The sequence below is a fragment of the Amphiura filiformis genome, chromosome 5 (assembly GCF_039555335.1).
Source record: "Amphiura filiformis chromosome 5, Afil_fr2py, whole genome shotgun sequence".
Classification (NCBI taxonomy): domain Eukaryota; kingdom Metazoa; phylum Echinodermata; class Ophiuroidea; order Amphilepidida; family Amphiuridae; genus Amphiura; species Amphiura filiformis.
Genome location: NC_092632.1, coordinates 61,403,639 through 61,423,389, shown reverse-complemented (window position 1 = coordinate 61,423,389; position 19,751 = coordinate 61,403,639). Strand labels below are relative to the sequence as shown.

General features: G+C 36.8%; 2 protein-coding genes across 2 annotated transcripts in view; one reads left to right on the top strand and one right to left on the bottom strand.

The window, feature by feature from the left end:
- Positions 1–6,326, bottom strand: part of LOC140153486 (uncharacterized) — a 35,641-nt gene extending 29,315 nt beyond the window's left edge. The window contains exon 1 of the mRNA XM_072176249.1: positions 5,512–6,326. Within this exon, the coding sequence (XP_072032350.1) occupies positions 5,512–5,821 (310 nt within the window). The 5' untranslated portion in view covers positions 5,822–6,326. The remainder of the gene's footprint in view (positions 1–5,511) is intronic.
- Positions 6,327–10,790: 4,464 nt separating this feature from the next.
- On the top strand, positions 10,791–19,751 carry LOC140153487 (RRP15-like protein). The gene is made up of 5 exons (XM_072176250.1): positions 10,791–11,029; positions 13,479–13,738; positions 14,988–15,082; positions 16,565–16,748; positions 19,041–19,751. Exons 1-5 carry the CDS (start codon positions 10,864–10,866, stop codon positions 19,182–19,184), a joined length of 849 nt encoding a protein of 282 aa, XP_072032351.1. The 5' UTR covers positions 10,791–10,863; the 3' UTR covers positions 19,185–19,751.

The window sequence follows — 19,751 nt, the reverse complement described above, 5'->3', positions numbered from 1 at the left end:
GTTGTTGTTATAAATTAGAGTAGGTTGCCAACATTGTGTATCAGCTTTGTAATTTTAAAATGTCAAAGGTACTCCATTAATTAGATTAGAATTTCAAGATATGTTTATTGCATGGTTTTTGCTATTTTTGAAGAACTTCAATCTACATGTATTTGATAGACCATTTCAAATCAAGATTGGAAAGGTTCGGAAAACCAGGTGTAGTGAGCGGTATTTTCAGTAAGCTAGGGGGTCAAATTGGCAGACAGGAAATGTCATGAATCAGCAAAAATACAGATTATTTAGCCAAGATGTCAACATGGGTTCATCAGGTTAAATATTTCCTAACATATATTGAACTAAACACATCTGCTATTTGGCACTGAACACAATATGACATGTCCCCCCTTGCAAAAAATTAGGGGGATATGTCCCCTGTCCCATTGTCCCCCTTTCCAAAAATTTAGGGGGATGTGCCCCCGCCCCAACCAAGATCATGGTCACACAAGTCCCCACAGCTGGTTCAAAGCCAGTCTGCCCCTAGTAAATCATGTTATTGCAATTAAACGAGCCCTACACTACTCTTGCAATGTCATGTTGTTGTTTAGCAAACAGCCACTGTGACACAGTAACCTTATTTGTCAATAAATCCAAAGGTTGGGCACTGCTGATTACATACAATAACAACTAAAAATAACAAATTTAATTTTACAAAATTACATCTGCATGTAGGCCACTGAAGTTAACCGATTTCAAAATACTAGTACATGTACAATCTACAATGTAGATGTATAAATACTTTGAATAATTGTACAGACAATAACAGGCTATTTTTCTACTGTCTGACCACAACATTTGCGATCCCTTCTTGCAAAACCAGTTTTGTTCAATTGTTTTTGTTAAATTACAGGTTGGGTTTTTTTTTCATCGCTGAAGGGTTGAAATTTTAATGTTTTTCATGATCTTGAACATTATTATTTAGTTTTACAATTATGTCCTTTTACGACACACTACATGTATAAAATTCATACAATGTAATTCATGATTCATACGATCTGAAAGATTTAAATTTTTTAATACTAAATATCAATGTTTTTCCAACATTTGTCAATTGATGTTTTCAATCTATTGACAACATTGAATTCATCAAATTGTGAATGTTTTTGACATAAAAAGATAATATAATAGTTCATTTCTAACACTTTATACTTTCTTGATTAAGGGCTCATATTGAAATACCCTACCACGTTTTCACACAGAAAGAAGGCAGGATTCCCCTCGCTAAGCGCACGCTGGCAGGAAAGCTCGGTCATAAAACGGATGGATTATATATGCATCAGTGATACACCCTGCCCAGGATTTTAACAAAAGAAGGCTAGCACAGGAAAGCTGCAGGATGGCGCACACCTTCCTGTGTAAGGGAATTTCAATATGAGCCCAAATAAAGGGGACAGAATTAGAACCAAATCAGTGAAATCACAGTATGTCATTGCTACAACTACAAGTGACAGGTATCTGATTGGCATGATTTTAAAGCTTGTAAGTATAGATTTGAAATTTGTTATATACCTCAAAAAATTGTTTTGTTGACTTTGGTTTTTCGTAAAGAGCAGGGGATCAGCCCAGGCCTGTTGTCTGTCACACTCAGCATTTAGGTCAACTTGCGCTGCCCTTTGGGGCTTGGCAGCATATCGACCTGTGGCACGCTTAAGGAATCTGAGTATTCAGAAAGCGTGGATAAATGCCGTTTTATTATTATTATTATTAATATTATTACAATCAAAACATAAATCAGCTCTGCATGCCTCTCTCTATTCTATTATAGGGTCAAAACCACTAAAAACGAGCAATTCGGACTTCCAAAAATGGGAAAAATAAAATATTATTCTAGTCATGTTTAGGGCTCATATTGAAATTCCCTTACACAGGAAGGTGTGCGCCATCCTACAGCTTTCCTGTGCTAGCCTTCTTTTGTTACAATCCTGGGCAGGGTGTATCACTGATGCATATAATCCATCCGTTTTATGACCGAGCTTTCCTGAGGCGCACACTTAGCGAGGGAATCCTGCCTTCTTTCTGTGTGAAAACGTGGTAGGGTATTTCAATATGAGCCCTTACACATATAAAATCAGAGATAACACTTCGAATTCTGACACAGACAAATATGAGCACATAATATTGTGAACTTTTTTATTTATGGCACTTACACAAGTAACCTAGCGAAATTTACTGCTGTAACGTACGTTACTACATGTATGGTTTGTAAGACTCAGCAGTGTTTTTGTCAGAGGGAAGCGCATTACTAATGATCGGTTTTCACTATTTGAAATGGATGTTTGAACAGTGCTTCTTTCAACCCAAAAGACTTATTTCACCCTTACCATTGGTATCCTATGACATTTACAAGTAAACTAGCGAAATTTACTGCTGTAGTAACATACATTACAACTGGTTCGTTAAATTCAGCAGTGTTTTTGTCAGGGAGGGAAGCGCATTACTAATGATCGGTTTTCACTATTTGAAATGGATGTTAGAACTTGCTTTTTTCAACCCAAAAGACTTATTTCAGCCTTACCATTGGCATCCTGGAGTGAGTGTGAATTTGAATACAGGAGATGTAGAATAAGTAATCTAATATCCATCTTACATAATTTAGACTATTATCTGGTACTTTAGAGAATCTTATGCAAGTATTGGATCAAAAAGTTTCTTGTTTTTGTGTTTGACATACCACCAAATAATTTCCATAATGGTTCCTCATATTGCATTGTGTCACTGTTAAGAATGGTAACGTATGTTACGTAACGTATGTTACAAATCGTTTACATACTCATACATGTAGAACTCAAAAAATAAAAAATGTTATACATTGCTAGCCGTGCGAGGGGGCGCTAGACCATAGATCCTCAAATACCTACATTGTATGGCTAGACGGACTAAAAATGACATGCAGGCGGGGTCTGATGTGATTTTCATATTTGATCATGGTCGTACAAATACTGGTAACATATGTTTCAGTAACGGATGTTTCATTTAAACTTCTAAAATTTCCACACGTTCTGTTAATGATAGCAGTGCAACAAAATTATTTCACTTTGATCAGGGTATCACATGCTAATGTTTACTACCTACCAGGTGTATATTCTACAGTTTGATTTTCAGATAAATGGTAACGTAGGTTACTTTCCTTAACCATACGGTCATAGATTATGGTACTTTGTCTTGCTTTTCTCTAAAACGGATACCCTCATTACGTTTTCAGTCATAAATCTAATTTCCATTATTTGACATTATAAAGGCAAAACATGATACCTAAATTGATAAAAAGGTTATTAAGGGTTAGATAACATGTCAATATAAGGCTAATGAAAGTTGACTCCCAGTTTCCGTTATCCGACTCGGTCAGAAAAAATGCCGATCAAATATTTCATTATTTTCCATTATTTCATTATTTCACATTTTCAAGTTTTTAAGAAAAAAGGATAGTTTTAATGTCATCTTTCACGTCCGACACGTATTTTAAGCACTTTTACGCCGACCCTGACCGGCCCGAATAGTCTTTGCAAACGCTGGGTTAAACTACGGGGTAAAATGGCGATATCGTAGGGCGCATTTACTAGGGACTAGCAAGTCCCTGCATCTAAGTTTCTCCTACCACTAAATGGATAGACCGAACACAAAGAGAGGCAGCCAAGTTCGCAGGAACCAGCGTATGAACAAATATGAAAGCATTTCTACCGTGCACTATGTAGCGCTATATATAGACAACATCAAAATAAATAAAATAAACAAAATTTGAAGTCAAATTTATTCTGCTTTTCTTACAAATATTTATGTATTTAATAAAATAAACTTATAAATAAAATGATTTATTTGTCAATTTCTTGCATGGTTGTTTTATTATTAACACGTGCACCCTGTGATGATTTTTACCAGCAACCTCCAGTTTGTGCAAGTAGACAAACTAATTTCCGTATAAATATTGCTTCCAAAGATGTGCTAGTGGAGAGTAAGTTTGGTTTGTAAAAAGTAGTGTGCAATAGAACACACAGACACCGTGTATTTATATGGAAAAGTGGTTCTCCAAAGACTATCATGGACTTCTGGTGCTTTCATATGTTGCACAACCTATAGGTTAATTTGAAGATTCCAAAGAAGATGTGCTTAATTAAAATTTGTTTTGAAGTGAAGCATGGTCATTACTAACTATACTTTATTATTGGGCCTCAAAACATAGCATTCCGTTTTATTAACTTTGCACCGATAACGAAAGTTTGAAAATAATGAATAATGAATAATGAAACAGTCACCTACCCAGTCATGAAAAACTATGTAACGGGAAACTGGGGATCAACTTTCATTAGCCTAATGTACATGTAGGTTACACGGAGTATACATGTATTGCGACATATTTCAATTGTAAATAAATCATCTTTTACAATTTAGGGATGGTTGTTTCCTTTTTTTCCTTGTAGGAATACACTATAAATTACATTTTAATACTATTTCAAGGCATATTCATTGCGTTCCTTTTTTAAAAGCACAATTACACAAATATATACACGTGTGAAGTTCGTGATTTGCGACATAGGGGTTTTGACCGCTCAGCCAACTTCGAAACATCGCTACTTCCAAAATAATACGTTTGAATGATCAAATTTTCAGATATTATAGCCTGTTATGTGTTCAAGATATTCCATGATCATTTCTTTATATTACGAGCCACATTGGTACAATATATTAAGTTGAATGGTTGTGACAGGGTTTTCGCCGAATTGCTTGTTTTTAGTGGTTTTGACCGTATACAGTAGGCCCTACACCAAAAATGTATTTGCAAATTACATATGCATATTAAATGCCACCCTCCACCCTTTCTAATTTCTTGGTAAGAATATTTTCATTCAGGCCAAATATGGACTGTTCCATGATTCAACGAGGCTTTGGCGAGTTGAATGGAACAGTTCATATTTCACAGAATGAAAATATTCTTTCCATTGAATGAATAAAAATGTTCAATACGGTACCGGTATTTGTTTTATATTTATAACTCATATAAAAATTCTTTTTCTTCCACTTAATTTTATAAAATTACCATAAAAACAAAATCATAAATTTAAAAAAAATATTACAAACTGTATTTACTATTTATTTTAGAAGCGACACCTACATGTATACATGTGTACACCTACATTATTGGCGAGTTGAGATATCTCTGAGCGCTATATACGCTCTCGTCTGTCAGCGTTGCCATGTTAGCTGCGGGTGAGTGCAATGGAAAATGGACTATTGCACTGGCACGGAGTGCAATAGTCTATTTCGATAGCAAAAATAATCAATAGTAATGTAATTGACCAATCAAATGATAAGAATCTTTTTAGGAGTTAAAAATTTCCTGTTCAATGAAAATAATTTCAATTAAAAATACCATCAAAAATTTTGTACATACATGTACGGTACATGTCCTCATACCATCACGAAAAACAAGACATAAAAAATTCAAATTAAATCCAAATTTTCAGCACATAAATTTACCTGCAGCAAGCCTAACCCTTGCTTCATTGTTGTTAAGCTGATGCAATGCGTGGAGGCGAAGTTCTGCCGCAAAATGATCTGAGCTCAGATTACTCCCCAAGACCAGTTTAGCAGCAAGCAAGGCCCCCTGATGAGTCTCCCAGCTTGCGGTGGAATCTTGCAAAAACCTTGTCAAGGCCGTCTCAACAGCCTGCATCTCATGAGGTTCTGCATTGTTTATCTTTCGATTCAGTTCTCCTAAGCCTCTATCACGATCCAATTTTTTGTCTGCTGTGATTAGCACAAGAATCTGCTCTAAATTGTGTGCCATGTTGCTGAAAATAGAGTAGATGAGGATAACTTTGAGACGTATCTAAATAAGTAACACAGTCTCAGCAGCTAGCACTCTTCGTGTGTTTAAAGTCCCGGGTGTTTTACAGGGATATGAGACAAATCCCTGGTCTTAATGCACAATAGGCTCTGGTTCTTGAAAGCCTGTAGAGTTCAAAGTATTTCAACACCTTAATTCAAATGTCAGTTATCAATAGAGCCGAATCAACAAGCACTGTCAATGGCAATGATGACACTGCATACAGTGCATGAATGATGAGTCAGTACAGTATTATCCAGTATCGTCGTCTGCTGTGTATCACAACACTACCTTTGGTCTGCAATTACAGCTTAGAAGGCTTACAAACAGAGAAAATACATACAATTGATTTTTGACATTGCCATCGTTTCATATTTTAAAGAATCGTGATAAATCAGTGGAAATTCAAGAGTAAACAGAATCTATGAGCGAGCTTTTCTGCACGTATTGCTATTGCTGACTTACGGTGAAGATCACTGCGTGTGCTGAGCAGTGCTAAAATTGAACAGGTCCTTGCCAGAGAGTTGATATTCTTGAGAGGGCACTCTATTCACGTGGTTTCTTTTCCAACGCTAAGAGATCACGAATTTTGGTGGTTTGCAAATGAAAAGTGTCCGCACTATCGATTGATTACGTAACTGTTATGAATAATGTATTAGGTTTTCAATGCAATCGCCTCGACCCATCAATACATATTATCTGTATTTATCAAAGTACTTGGAATAGCAATCTGGTGAGTTCACTGAACTACGCCCTAATACTGATGGAGTTTTAATGGCGTTTAATGGCGCTAATCCTCTCCATACACAGATGAACAAATACAATAGGAGAAGGTCAACACATATGACCTCCTATATGACATGTTATATGAGATGTACAACAACCTGAATATCATAAAGATCAGTGTTCGTTTGTGCATATGAACTGCATATTTACAATACTAAATATTAGTCGTTATATATTATGCCAAATATTGGTATTATGACAACACGGTATATGCATTGTATATAAAACAACTAATAGATCCTGCTATCATGGCGTCAGGTCATTGGTTCATCATATCCCGTATATTTCTTAAAATTCATTCATATTTGAGACAAATTTCTGTGCCCATTTTATAGGCGTACAGGTGGATCCGGTTTTTTTTGGTCATTTTCATTTCTTTTTGATGAAAGAATTAAGGTTTTCCACTGCACGGAGGCCACTATGTGATACTAATTTAATGCTATATTTATAAATTGAATACGTGTTCCCGATTGGCTCTATAGCGATTTCACAGAAAAGGTATTTCTAGTACAATGCAGCGTCGGACTCTAGCTGAGAGCGTAGTAGCCTAAGTCATGGACTCCAAGAAAGGCTCTCCATACACAAATGAACAAACACAAAGGAAGGTAGTCTCCTCCGTGACCAGCTTGATTTCGATGGAGCGAAAACAAATTGGCTGCAGAGGAGACGGGTAATTTTGCCATGCAAATGAGGTGAGTGTCATCCCCCTGTCCTTGCCCTCTATTTAATAAAGCGTTGCCAGTTTAATCAAAATTATCAATTTCTAAGCACGCCCATCATGATCCGAAAATCGGATGCAAAGTTGAAAATAGAAAATTGAATCAGTTTTTTTCTTGTAAGTATCTCTAAAAGACTAATATCCCCAAAAAGGAGAAAAATGAAATAGGGGAATAATTTGCATCAAATTTGGTCTCCACAAAATCAAAAACTAATCGGTTCTAATTTTGAACAAAGTGGTCTCAATTCTTCTGCTTGGACTATATCCAGGGACTATATCCAAAAAAATAGCTTTTTTTAGGCGTGGCTACCCAATGACCCCCTTTTTTCTAAAGTTGATCATTAGGGACCGTTCACAAACACTTGTAAGGGGGGGCCTGATGCAAAAAGGGGGGCCCTGAAAATTTTTGATCCTCCTAAGGGGGGCCCTGAAAAAATGACCACAAATTTTACTGGAAAATTGAGTTTATTATATGCTTTTCTATGGGGTTGACCCATAATTTTCATGTCAAAAAGGGGGGCCCTGAAATTTTTGAGGTCTGTAAAGGGGGCCCCGAAAAATGTTCGCGATAAAAAAATTTTGCATCAGGCCCCCCCTTACAAGTGTTTGTGAACGGTCCCTTAACATGCCCGATAATTCGGAAACTTATTGCAGCAAATTTTTATCAGAAATTTTGGAAATTTGAAACAAGAAATAGAATTTTTCTCCATTTTTTTTTCAACATCTTCTACTCGATTACCTTTTTTTGCAATTTTATATAGGCCTACCTAATGACCCCCTCTTTCATTTTTTGTATGTATACCCAATGACCCCCTTACAACGTTTTGTACTGATAGGCCCCTACTTCGCGACCCTGGTAGACATACCCGTCACTTCTAAAGTTGAGTGAATTTGGGTGGAAAAGGGCCGGGGGGGTACTACTCAGTACAAATGACCATACGGGGACGTGCCGCAAACATGGGTAGCATTTTCGGCCTTCTGGTATATCAATGACCCCTTTTTCAAAGCCTATGGTATATGAATGGGTCCTTTTTTCTCAATTTTTTCGAAAAACAGCCCAATTTTTCCTTAATCTAGCCAAAATTTTCAAAATTTTCCCAAAATTTTGGGGAAATTTGTAAATTTAACTAAGACAATTTTGGTTAAATTTGGCCGGAAATTTTGACTTTTGGTATATCAATGGGTCCAAATTTCTTGAAAAATTGGTATATTTATGGGTCCACTTCCAAAATCTCAGCGGCACGTCCCTATCAAAACCAAATTTGAGTACCCCTGGGGCCTCCTTGCCCCTTTTATTTTCCTTTGCCCTCCAGATTTTATCTTCCATTTTTTGACAGGGGAACTGTTTCTTTCATCTTTGTCATGGGGCACTTCGACCACCCCCCCCCCCCATTTAAAAATTATGTTACGCCAATCAAACATTTAGGCCTAATATAGAAACTAGTAGGCCTACATACCACATATTGTTATTGAAAACCCAATACCAGTGGCGTGCACAAAGGGGACAGGGGGATGTGCCCCCCACCCACTTTTGTCAAAAAGTTTTGGGAAATAATGCACCCAATCGGGGGAAAACTGGGGAATTAGTTATTAAATTTTTTAACTAGTCAGAGAATCAAGACCCCTGCCCCCGACTTTGAAAACCTGCGTACGTTACTACCAAACACACGCCTTGGTGGTGGGCCTATATTATACATAGGCCTAGATGACTTTGAATAAATGCAGATAAAGCAAATTTAATGAAACCATGAGAACAATAAACACCAATACAAGCCTAAAATAACTCTAAAATCCCTAACATGGAATTCCAGACTTTGATAGTCAATTGAAAAATTCCCACTTATTTGTGTAATTTTAGATACCGGTACCGGGGGTACCCTCTATAGAGGTCGATGGAATTCCAGATTTTTTTTGGTAAGTCAATTGAAAATTCCAACTTTTTTTTGATAATTTTTATTAAAAAACCCTCTATACCCTCCATGGAATTCCAGACTATTTTGCTAGTCAATTGAAAAATTCCAACTTTTTATTTGGGTATTTAGAAACCCTCTATAGAGGACGATGGAATTCCAGATTTTTTTTTGGTATCAATTGAAAATTCCAACTTCCAACCTTGTGGCGTGTGCCCTTGTTCCGTGTTATCTGTATCTGTATCTGTCTTGTCACGTACAATCACCATCTCTGGTTGTCGCATACGTTGGGGGGTCATGTGCAAGTCGCGGTTAAATATTAAAGTGGGCCTTTGAAGTCAGCGTCTTGATGTTGATGGTTTCTAGATTGGTCTTGAAGGTCTTGCGGTCGGGTGCGGTGCGTAGGTTCTGGTCGAGTTGGTTCATTCGCGAATAGTCTTTGGATAAAGCGAGTGCCTATAACAGTCTTTGTTTGTGGTGATTATGTTGTAAGATAAGGCCCCCGATTGCCTGGTCCTGGGTTGACTGGATGAATTTGTATCACGAAGATGACATTTGATGTTACTTGGTATGTACCCGTGAGTTTCTTTGTAGATGGTCGTCAAGCGTAATTTGGTCCTACGGTCCTGAAGAGGTTCCCACTCTAAATAAGCAAGAATTTTAGTGATACTGGACTCCCTGCTGTAGTCGCCAACAGTAAGCCTGGCAGCTCTTTTTTGGATTCTCTAACTTATCCCCATCTGATTTGTGCTGTGGATCCCAGATCCCGGAGCAGTACTCTAACTTGGGTCTTATCAGGGACTTGTAGCTCGGGCACTAGACTTAGTGCTGTTGTTGCAGTAATATATGTTTCTCTTCAGCAAGCCCAGCATTTTATTAGCCTTGGTAACAGTTTGATTGATGTGAGTAGACCATTTCAAATCATTGCTAACTGCTAAGTTCAACGCCGAGGTACGGGTGATGTTTCACCTCCTAGTCGAGGATATGGTGACCCATCTTGTAATTCTTGGTAACTGGATTCCTCTGAGTGACTCTCATACTGAAGCACTTGTTCCCAGGTGACCTACCACACAGACAACGAACCTGTACTCCTCCCCGGCTGTACGTACCCCCCCCCCAAGTGGCGGCGCCAGGAATTCTTTTTCGGGGGGGGGGGGGCACTAGGCCTAAGTGAAGTTCAGGGGTGGCAAAATCAACGCAAAATTGCCACAAAAAGTGTAAATTTTCGTAATTTTAGTTTTACTGGGGGAAACAGGGGAAAGAGTTGTGACTGGGGAATTCCCCCCAGCGCCGCTGCCCCCCCGCCCTGTTCCATTTCGTTTCTATTCAAAAGGAAAATAACTGAATTGGATTTTACCATCGACTTGGCAACACTACAGCGTTTATTCTTTTAGGGTATAAAGCACAATGATGAAAGATTTTTGTATCTTTATAGAGATACTTATATAAAATATTTTCTATTGATAAAACTCTTTGATTAAAGCAGCAAACTAAACAATCATATTTTTAAATAAATAATAAAATTGACAGAAATTTCAACATTTATCATTCGTCTAGTTCTAGAAACACAATTAAAGAGCAAAAAGAAGATGGCGGCTTCCACAAAACATGCGGATGACGAAAATGTTGCAATGCTTGATGAGGGAACCGGGAAGAAGCTGTCAAGAAAACGAAAACAACCGTACATTAAAGTAGCTTACGACTCAGGCAGTGATGCTGATGCTGAAAGTGGTGATGATGACGATGAAATATTAGGTAATGTCGAAGACGAAGGTACAACACATGAACATGTTGTCTGTACACTCAGACTCACAAGACGTTGTCGTTGTTTTTTTTCGCGAAATTGAGCTTTTTTGAAATGTATTTACTTTGTTATGTTTTTTATAAATACAAGGAAAGAAAATCCAGATTTGTTAACTACAACTGCTCTATTTTATGGATTTTATTTCACTATTTCACTCGTTTCCGCAATTTAAAAGGAAAGAAAATCTTTACTTTGACTTTGTTATACCATCGACCTAGTCTTGCCAGCAAGACTTCAGTCTTTATCATAAACATAATGACATCTACGGACCTCAGTATGCTGAGTTATAGTTACTAGAACTAACCATCGACCGTGTCATCTGGGTTTATACATGTATATAGTTCCAGTAACTGTAACTCGTCATACCTAGGTCCGTAGATATGTCATTATGTTGATGATAAAGACTGAAGTCTTGCTGGCAGGACTACCATCGGGTACGTATACGCCGCAAGCAAACCACGCATCATTTTTAATATATTGGTCTATTTCTGATTTTAATTTAGGCATCATTTTGTGCAAATTAGGCGCTTGTGAATTTTTAAAAGTTCTTTTGATGCCTTATATGGTCAATATCTCAAAAAATAAGGCCAAATTTATCAAAAACTAAAACAACCGCTTTTGGAATGGTGCCTCAAGATTAAGAAAAAAACAAAACAACAATTTTTGGAAAAAGTGGTTTTTTTTTGTTATGATGTACCGAACAAAAATTGCCAAAAATTAACTTTTTTGTGATTTTCTTCATAATTGTTGTTTTTACACCAAATCTGTATTCATGTCTTGCCTTTATAAAAAATGTATACGGTACTTTTATATGTCTTGCGTGAATAATTACAAAGTTATGGCACTTTTACTACATGCATATCGAGAGTACCGTACACAGCTGCCTTTCTTCTTGTTCTAGACCTGCCAGTAGTGCGAATAATCAGACCCAGACTAGAACAAAATATTAATTTCTGACATGATCATGTTCTGGGTCTGAACTGTTTCTATATTTGAAATATTGTTGGCAAATTGGACAAAAGAAGCACATGGTTCTACTTGACAGTCTAAAACAGGTTTTTATGTCAAAAATTGGCTCTTTTGGTGTGCTAAATCTGCTAAAATGCGTGGGCTTAGGTACCTAATTTGCATATTTTACGGTATAATTAATTTTGAGAAAACAAGCCAAGATAACAGCCTTGAAGAATATTACATGTATCAAACATAGACTCTTACTTTCTAGAGTCTATAAAAAGAGATTCTTCTAGGATTGTTTTCTCAAAAGAACCTTATTGTTTAATCCATATAATTTTCCCCTCAGAAATGTTGTCTTCTGTCGTGTAAAATGTGTAGCCGTGCTGTATGGGGCTTTGGTAATTACCATTGGCTTTGCAGTTCTAATTGATAAATAGCTGGGGCTTCAAGGGGGTGAAGCCCCCTTCAACCCCCACTGGCCCTTAGACCACTACTGGGTATTTTTCTATTTTTTACACACACCTACATGTATCTCTGGGTCGTTCAAAGGTACTTGAAAATTAATTTTTGGGTACTTGAAAGTCCTTGAAAAGTCCTTGAATTTGAAATAGAGGTGGCTGCACGCACCCTGGATATTAGAAATTTTACCCCCCTAATAAAACGGACTCCTAAATGGCGTAATTATAATGTGTACAATTTTCTCACTTAATAATAATATGAGCAGACCTACTAATTAATAAAGAAAATAAACTGGAACCGTACATATTCATTTTCTTTGTTTGGTTTATTACGGTACTTGTGTACTTGAGTAGGCCAACCATCTCCATAACCATCTCTGCAAATAAGTGACCCTTAATGTCGAAGATGGGATGAAATGACAACCCTAAACGTTGAGGATTACCCTTAAGGGGGTACTACACTACACCCCTGCCCAATTTTGTGCTTATTTTTGCATTTTTCTCAAAAATTATAGTGCATTGGTGACAAGTAAGATATGTATTATACAGGGGCAAGAACTATAACTACTGCACTGGAAATTTTATTTCAGCACAGACAACAGTTGTGGAGTTACAGTCAAAAATGAGGGAAAACCAATATTTGATCAATAAATCAATAACTACTTGCCTTGAGTTGCTGAATTTTCAGTGCAGTAGTTGTAGTCCTTGCCCCTATAATATACATGTACACATTTTACTTGTCACCAGTGCGCTATAATTTTGAGAAAATGCAAAAATAGGCACAAATTGGCCAGGGTGTAGTACCCCTTAAAAGGTACCCTTTTTCTAAAGATGGGATCTACACCAGCAGGTCAAACTTTGGCCCTTTTTCGATGTTTTTTGTGACAAGCATGCATACTAAATAATATCCAAAGTGAACCCCCCGAGACCTAACAGTGCTAATCACATTATTCAAGGTACAAATTAATGCCTTTTCTCTGTGTTTCAGTGAAAAGAGGTAAACAGATTAAACAGAGAACCAGAGTGACTGCTTCAGATGATAACAGTTCAGCTTCCTCTGATGAAGATGATGATGATGATAATGATGATGAATCTGAACAAGTCGAAGCAGGTGCTGGATGGGCAGATGCCATGGCCAGGATTCTTCGAAATGAAGCTCCAGAAGAGGTGGTGGTTCTAAGCAAGTCAAAAGAGTATGCAAAGAAAAAAGAGACTGAACAGCAACAACACCTAGAACTTAAAAAAGAGGTAAATGACCATGACACTGTCAGAACTATTGAGACAGACTGGGCCAGTGAAGGTGTATGTGTTGTTTCCTGTAATACCATAATATGTCCCATCAACCTTTAATCAGTGTTCGAAATAAGCACTTATCCTCTTGTCCGCTTGTCCAAAAATCACTGGGGATAACCAAATTGAGCTATGTACTTATCCCCTGGACAACCACTATATTTTACCTCCAAAAATATGACACCTTTTGGGGACAACCAGAATGCTTGGAGGACAAGCAGAATTTAAGCTTTATAGTTGTCCTCAGGACAACCTCCATATTTTCCTTATTTCGGACACTGCCTTTAATTGTCGTATTTTGTTAATTCATTTATTATAAATGTACTTTAAAAAATTAATATTATATTAATGTTCTTAAATTTTGATATTGACAGTAGTAGAAGTATCCTTTTCATGCTTAAAATGCATCTTACACATGAATAGATCTAGTGGAGGGTCTAGTAGACTATGAAGATAAAACAGTTTGCTGTATAAGTCCCAAAATGCTCAATGGTTGCTTTGTTTTGTTCTGTAACATGTCATAGTACATTATAACCCAATCTCAATTTGAATTAATATGACCACTTGAATGCAATGCATTTAGTTGATGTAGTTGAAAGTAGTGAAGCAGTTTAACCCCCTGGACACTACTGGTCATCTAACAGGATTTCTGATTGGTTGATAACTTGAAATGCTCATTTCAATTGTCAATTATGTCTAGGCTTTAAACTATTTATGCATTTGTGGATGATCTTATTAATACCCTCCTTGATTGGTTCAAAATTGGACATAATATTCATTTTGGCCAATGGGCAGGTAGTTCTCATGGGATTAAGGGTACTACACCCTGGCCAATTTTGTGCCTATTTTTGCATTTTTCTCAAAAATTATAGCGCATTGGGGACAAGTAAGATATGTATATTATAGGGGCAAGGACTACAACTACTGTACTGAAAATTCAGCAACTCAAAGCAAGTAGTTATTGATTTATTGATCAAATATTGGTTTTCCCACATTTTTGACTGTAACTCCACAACTGTTGTCTGTGCTGACATAAAATTTCCAGTGCAGTAGTTGTAGTCCTTGCCCCTATAATATACATATCTTACTTGTCCCCAATGCACTATAATTTTTGAGAAAAATGCAAAAATAGGCACAAAATTGGGCAGGGGTGTAGTACCCCCTTAAAGTACCCTCCACTGTATGTATCAACCATTTTGTCTCACAGAAAGAGGATCACAAACAGTGGGAAAATCTTTATCGGGTGAAACCAAAGGTGACAGAGAGAGAACATGAAAGAAGCTTGCAGAGAACAGCAACAAGGTAAACATTCTGCCTCACATTTGCATGGCCATGTACTTGGTGTAACCTAAATATAATACCCTGAGAGGAGTATCAAGTCAGTTCAAGCTCCAGGGTGTTAGCCAGCCACTCGTCTACCCGTCATTTTGGGCGGGTACCCGTCATTTTGGGCAGCTAGTTTGTTCCAGGGACAGATAAATGATTCTTGCTCAATTCTAAAAATAATGCTTGTACATATAGTTCTGTGAACTCAAAACAAGACCAGAGTAACATTCAAGGCTGTAGCAATTACATGTACCGTAGCTATTTGAACTAACTGAAACCCCAGTTTTTGGACAGGGAGTTTTGGTGAAAATGACAGGCACTTGTCAAATCCTAGCTAAGACCCTGTCAAGCGCTGCTAATTATTATGAACCCTGTATGTGTGCATGTGGTAGGAAGTGTATTTTTATAATATATAATGTAAATAGTAGAAATGTTAGTCATTTGCTTAATTGAATACCTGAGTGGAAGAAGGGCCCAACTCCAATTTTTTACCAAATTGAGTTAGACCCAGCATTTTATTGCCAGCAGACTGTTCTTCCTTGTGTGTGAAAGATGAGCCAAAACCCACTCTTTAAATAGTCTTCCACATACACTTAATCATGATTTTCATGGAAGAAGGGCCCAACTCCATGGAGTTGGGCCCTTCTTCCACAAATAGTGGGTTAAAGAGGAATTTTGTACATCCATGAAATATGCTTTTCACTACAATAAACTTTCTTGCAAACATATTATATGAGTTATATTTGTGCAATTAATGGTGGTTACCTAATTTTTGTAGCCATTTCTAACACGGAACTGGCTCTTCCAGTATATTAGTGGAAGAAGGGCCCAACTCCAGCTCGTATTAAGACCTGTACCGTTGCCATGGAAACATCATATATAATTTCGAATGTACGTAATATTGTATGCTCATGTATTTAAGGTCCCTGAAGATGAAAAACATTCTGTCTATAACACTTTTCCAAATATTAAGTTTTTTCTTGATATCTCAAAAACAGTTTTGATGGAGTTGGGCCCTTCTTCCACTCAGGTATTCAATTAATTATGACTCTCTTTTTCCATTGTTTCGACTGATCTTCACCAAAGTTGGACAATATATAGAATACATCTATATAGTCATGTAAAGTATGGGTGATTTTTTTAGTAAGAGTATGACATTGAAGCAAAGTTCCTGTCACTATCCTTGCCTTGCCTTGCTGGCTATGTCAGCCCATGTCGGCTGTAGCCCTCCTCATGAAGCTTCCATTGTTCTCTGTCTTGTGCTATCCTAGCCCAGGTTGTGCCAATGTAAGATGTGATGTCGTCCCGCCATCTGCGTTTTTGTCTTCCCCTGTCACTATCATGTGTGCAAATGCAACCATTTTGTGATTTTGACGGGATGCTGAAGTAAATTTGTGGTCATTGATTGATTGGTGATAATTTGCAATTATGGATTGTTTATGCTTTTCCTCTCTACAGAGGTGTTGTGCAACTATTTAATGCTGTCAAAAAACAACAGAAGTTCTTAGAAGATAAACTCAAAGAAGCTACTTCTGAAACCAAACGGTTGGAAATAGAGGCCTCAATTAGCAAAGGAGATTTCTTGGATCTATTGAAAGGGTCAAAGAATAAAACAAAAGACAGAAGGGAAAGCAGGCACTTGGTGAGTAATATAATGGGTCAAAGAATAAAATGAAAGACAGACGGGAAAATATGGACTTGGTGGTACTATAATGGGTCAAAGAATAAAACAAAACACAGAAGAGAAATTAGGGACTTGGTGAGTAATATAACGGGTCAAAGAATCAAACGAAAGACAGAATGGAAAGCAGGAACTTTGTGAGTAATATAACGGGTCAAAGAATAAAACAAAAGACAGAATGGAAAATAGGGACTTGGTGAGTAATATAATGGGTCAAAGAATGAAACAAAAGACAATGGAAAATAGGGACTTGGTGAGTAATATATTGGGTCAAAGAATGAAACAAAAGACAGAATTGAAAATAGGGACTTGTTGAGTAATATAATGGGTCAAAGAATAAAACAAGACAGGAGGGAAATAGGGACTTGGTGAGTAATATAATGGGTCAAAGAATAAAACAAAAGACAGAATGGAAAGCAGGAACTTTGTGAGTAATATAATGGGTCAAAGAATCAAACGAAAGACAGAAGGGAAAATAGGGACTTGGTGAGTAATATAATGGGTCAAAGAATCAAACGAAAGACAGAAGGGAAAATAGGGACTTGGTGAGTAATATAATGGGTCAAAGAATCAAACGAAAGACAGAATGGAAAGCAGGAACTTTGTGAGTAATATAACGGGTCAAAGAATAAAACAAAAGACAGAATGGAAAATAGGGACTTGGTGAGTAATATAATGGGTCAAAGAATGAAACAAAAGACAATGGAAAATAGGGACTTGGTGAGTAATATATTGGGTCAAAGAATGAAACAAAAGACAGAATGGAAAATAGGGACTTGGTGAGTAATATAATGGGTCAAAGAATAAAACAAGACAGGAGGGAAATAGGGACTTGGTGAGTAATATAATGGGTCAAAGAATAAAACAAAAGACAGAATGGAAAGCAGGAACTTTGTGAGTAATATAATGGGTCAAAGAATAAAACAAAAGACAGAATGGAAAATAGGGACTTGGTGAGTAATATAATGGGTCAAAGAATAAAACAAAAGACAGAAATGGAAAGCAGGAACTTGGTGAGTAATATAATGGGTCAAAGAATAAAACAAAAGACAGAAGGGAAAATAGGGACTTGGTGAGTAATATAATGGGTCAAAGAATAAAACAAAAGACAGAATGGAAAGCAGGAACTTGGTGAGTAATATAATGGGTCAAAGAATGAAACAAAAGACAGAATGGAAAGCAGGAACTTTGTGAGTAATATAATGGGTCAAAGAATAAGACAGAATGGAAAATAGGGACTTGGTGAGTAATATATTGGGTCAAAGAATGAAACAAAAGACAGAAGGGAAAATAGGGACTTGGTGAGGTGAGTAATATAATGGGCCAAAGAAAGTGAATGCGTTAATCTCTTCCCTTGTTTAAACAACTTAAAGGAGTATTTCGTGATCCTAGCATCCTCTTTTTATGACTTTTCAGTAGATATCCACGAAAAAAGCTTATTCCCAAAATTTCAGTTTATTCCGATTTTGCGTTTGGGAGTTATGCACAATTATGTGTATTACACTGCTCCATAGACAATGTGTTGTAATTTCGTTCTGGTATACCAGAACGAAATTCAAATTTCACGATATCTTTGCTAAACTAATTAATCTGCAAGAAATATTTTGTACATAAACATTATGTAAACAGAGGTTTCCAGTGATATAAAAATCTCAACTTTTTTTGAGAAAAGTGGGGGGATTATGCTGTGGATCACGAAATGCCCTTTTAAGTTATATACTTGAATATATTGAATCTTTAATTATGAAGCTTTTTAACATGAATTTATGGCAAGGCAATTTCTGGAATGGAGAGTAGAACTACTCATCTTTCTAAGGGAAAAATGTGATTTGATTTTGAACAATATAACAAAAACATGAATTTGGTTGTCGATCATATGAACTCACAACAAACAGGATTGCGATTATTGAAATGGTCAAGTGACTTCATTATAGTCCCCGTACTTTGTATGCTGTGAATTCTTGCATATTCATGAGGGCCAATCGTTATTGAACTACTAGGGACTGACTGTGAAATGGTCAAGTGACTTCATTATAGTCCCCGTACTTTGTATGCTGTGAATTCTTGCATATTCATGAGGGCCAATCGTTATTGAACTACTAGGGACTGACTGTGAAATGGTCAAGTGACTTCATTATAGTCCCCGTACTTTGTATGCTGTGAATTCTTGCATATTCATGAGGGCCAATCGTTATTGAACTACTAGGGACTGACTGTGATGTATCTTGATTGTATTTTCCCATCATATTACAGAGCAAGAAGACGGATACTGGCAAGCCAGATGAAAAGGACAAACCAATGTGGAGTGTTTTAAGAGAAGACTTTATGATGGGTGCCAAGATGAAAGATTGGGACAAACAACAAGAACAGGACAAAACTAAGCAATCAAAAAGATAGCGTTTATCACAACCTGTTATGCTATCGCTAGACGAGCCAAGAGACATCTTTTAAAATTTGTCGGTCACATCACATACTATACAAAAACGGACAAAAGTGTTTCACATACAAAGCTATACAATACTGGTTTTAGATTTAGTCTCAAACTTATTTATTGCTGAATTAATTTTCCTCAAAGGGCATTTTTATGAAGAAGACACTTGAAAGTTTTAATTTTAGTGAATTCTACATGCCAATCTTTCAAGTAACATTGTGTAACATGGTATTAAAATTATAGCTCTGTGTGTGAAATAATTTTGTTTAAAATGGTATTAAACTTATAGGCCTGTTTGTGATGTGACCGACGAAATGTCCCAATTCACTAATCATGCAAAGAGAGGTACGGAACTGATAATAGAAAGAAATGTAATCAAGTTCTTTGCTACATGATATTACAGGTGAGCTACAGGGTGCTTGCTGGCTCACACTGTACTTAGTTCAAACTCAAGACTAGATAATGGAAGCATTGTGAGACACTCAATTTTGAAAGCATATACTTGTAAGCATATTTTGAGCATATTTTGTTTA

Excerpts from the sequence above, each read along its gene's own strand:
- LOC140153487 (XM_072176250.1), top strand. The coding sequence starts at position 10,864 with ATGGCGGCTTCCACAAAACATGCGGATGACGAAAATGTTGCAATGCTT. Across the intron at positions 11,030-13,478 it reads TGATGACGATGAAATATTAG|TGAAAAGAGGTAAACAGATT; the intron begins GTAATGTCGAAG and ends TCTGTGTTTCAG. Across the intron at positions 16,749-19,040 it reads GAAGGGAAAGCAGGCACTTG|AGCAAGAAGACGGATACTGG; the intron begins GTGAGTAATATA and ends ATCATATTACAG.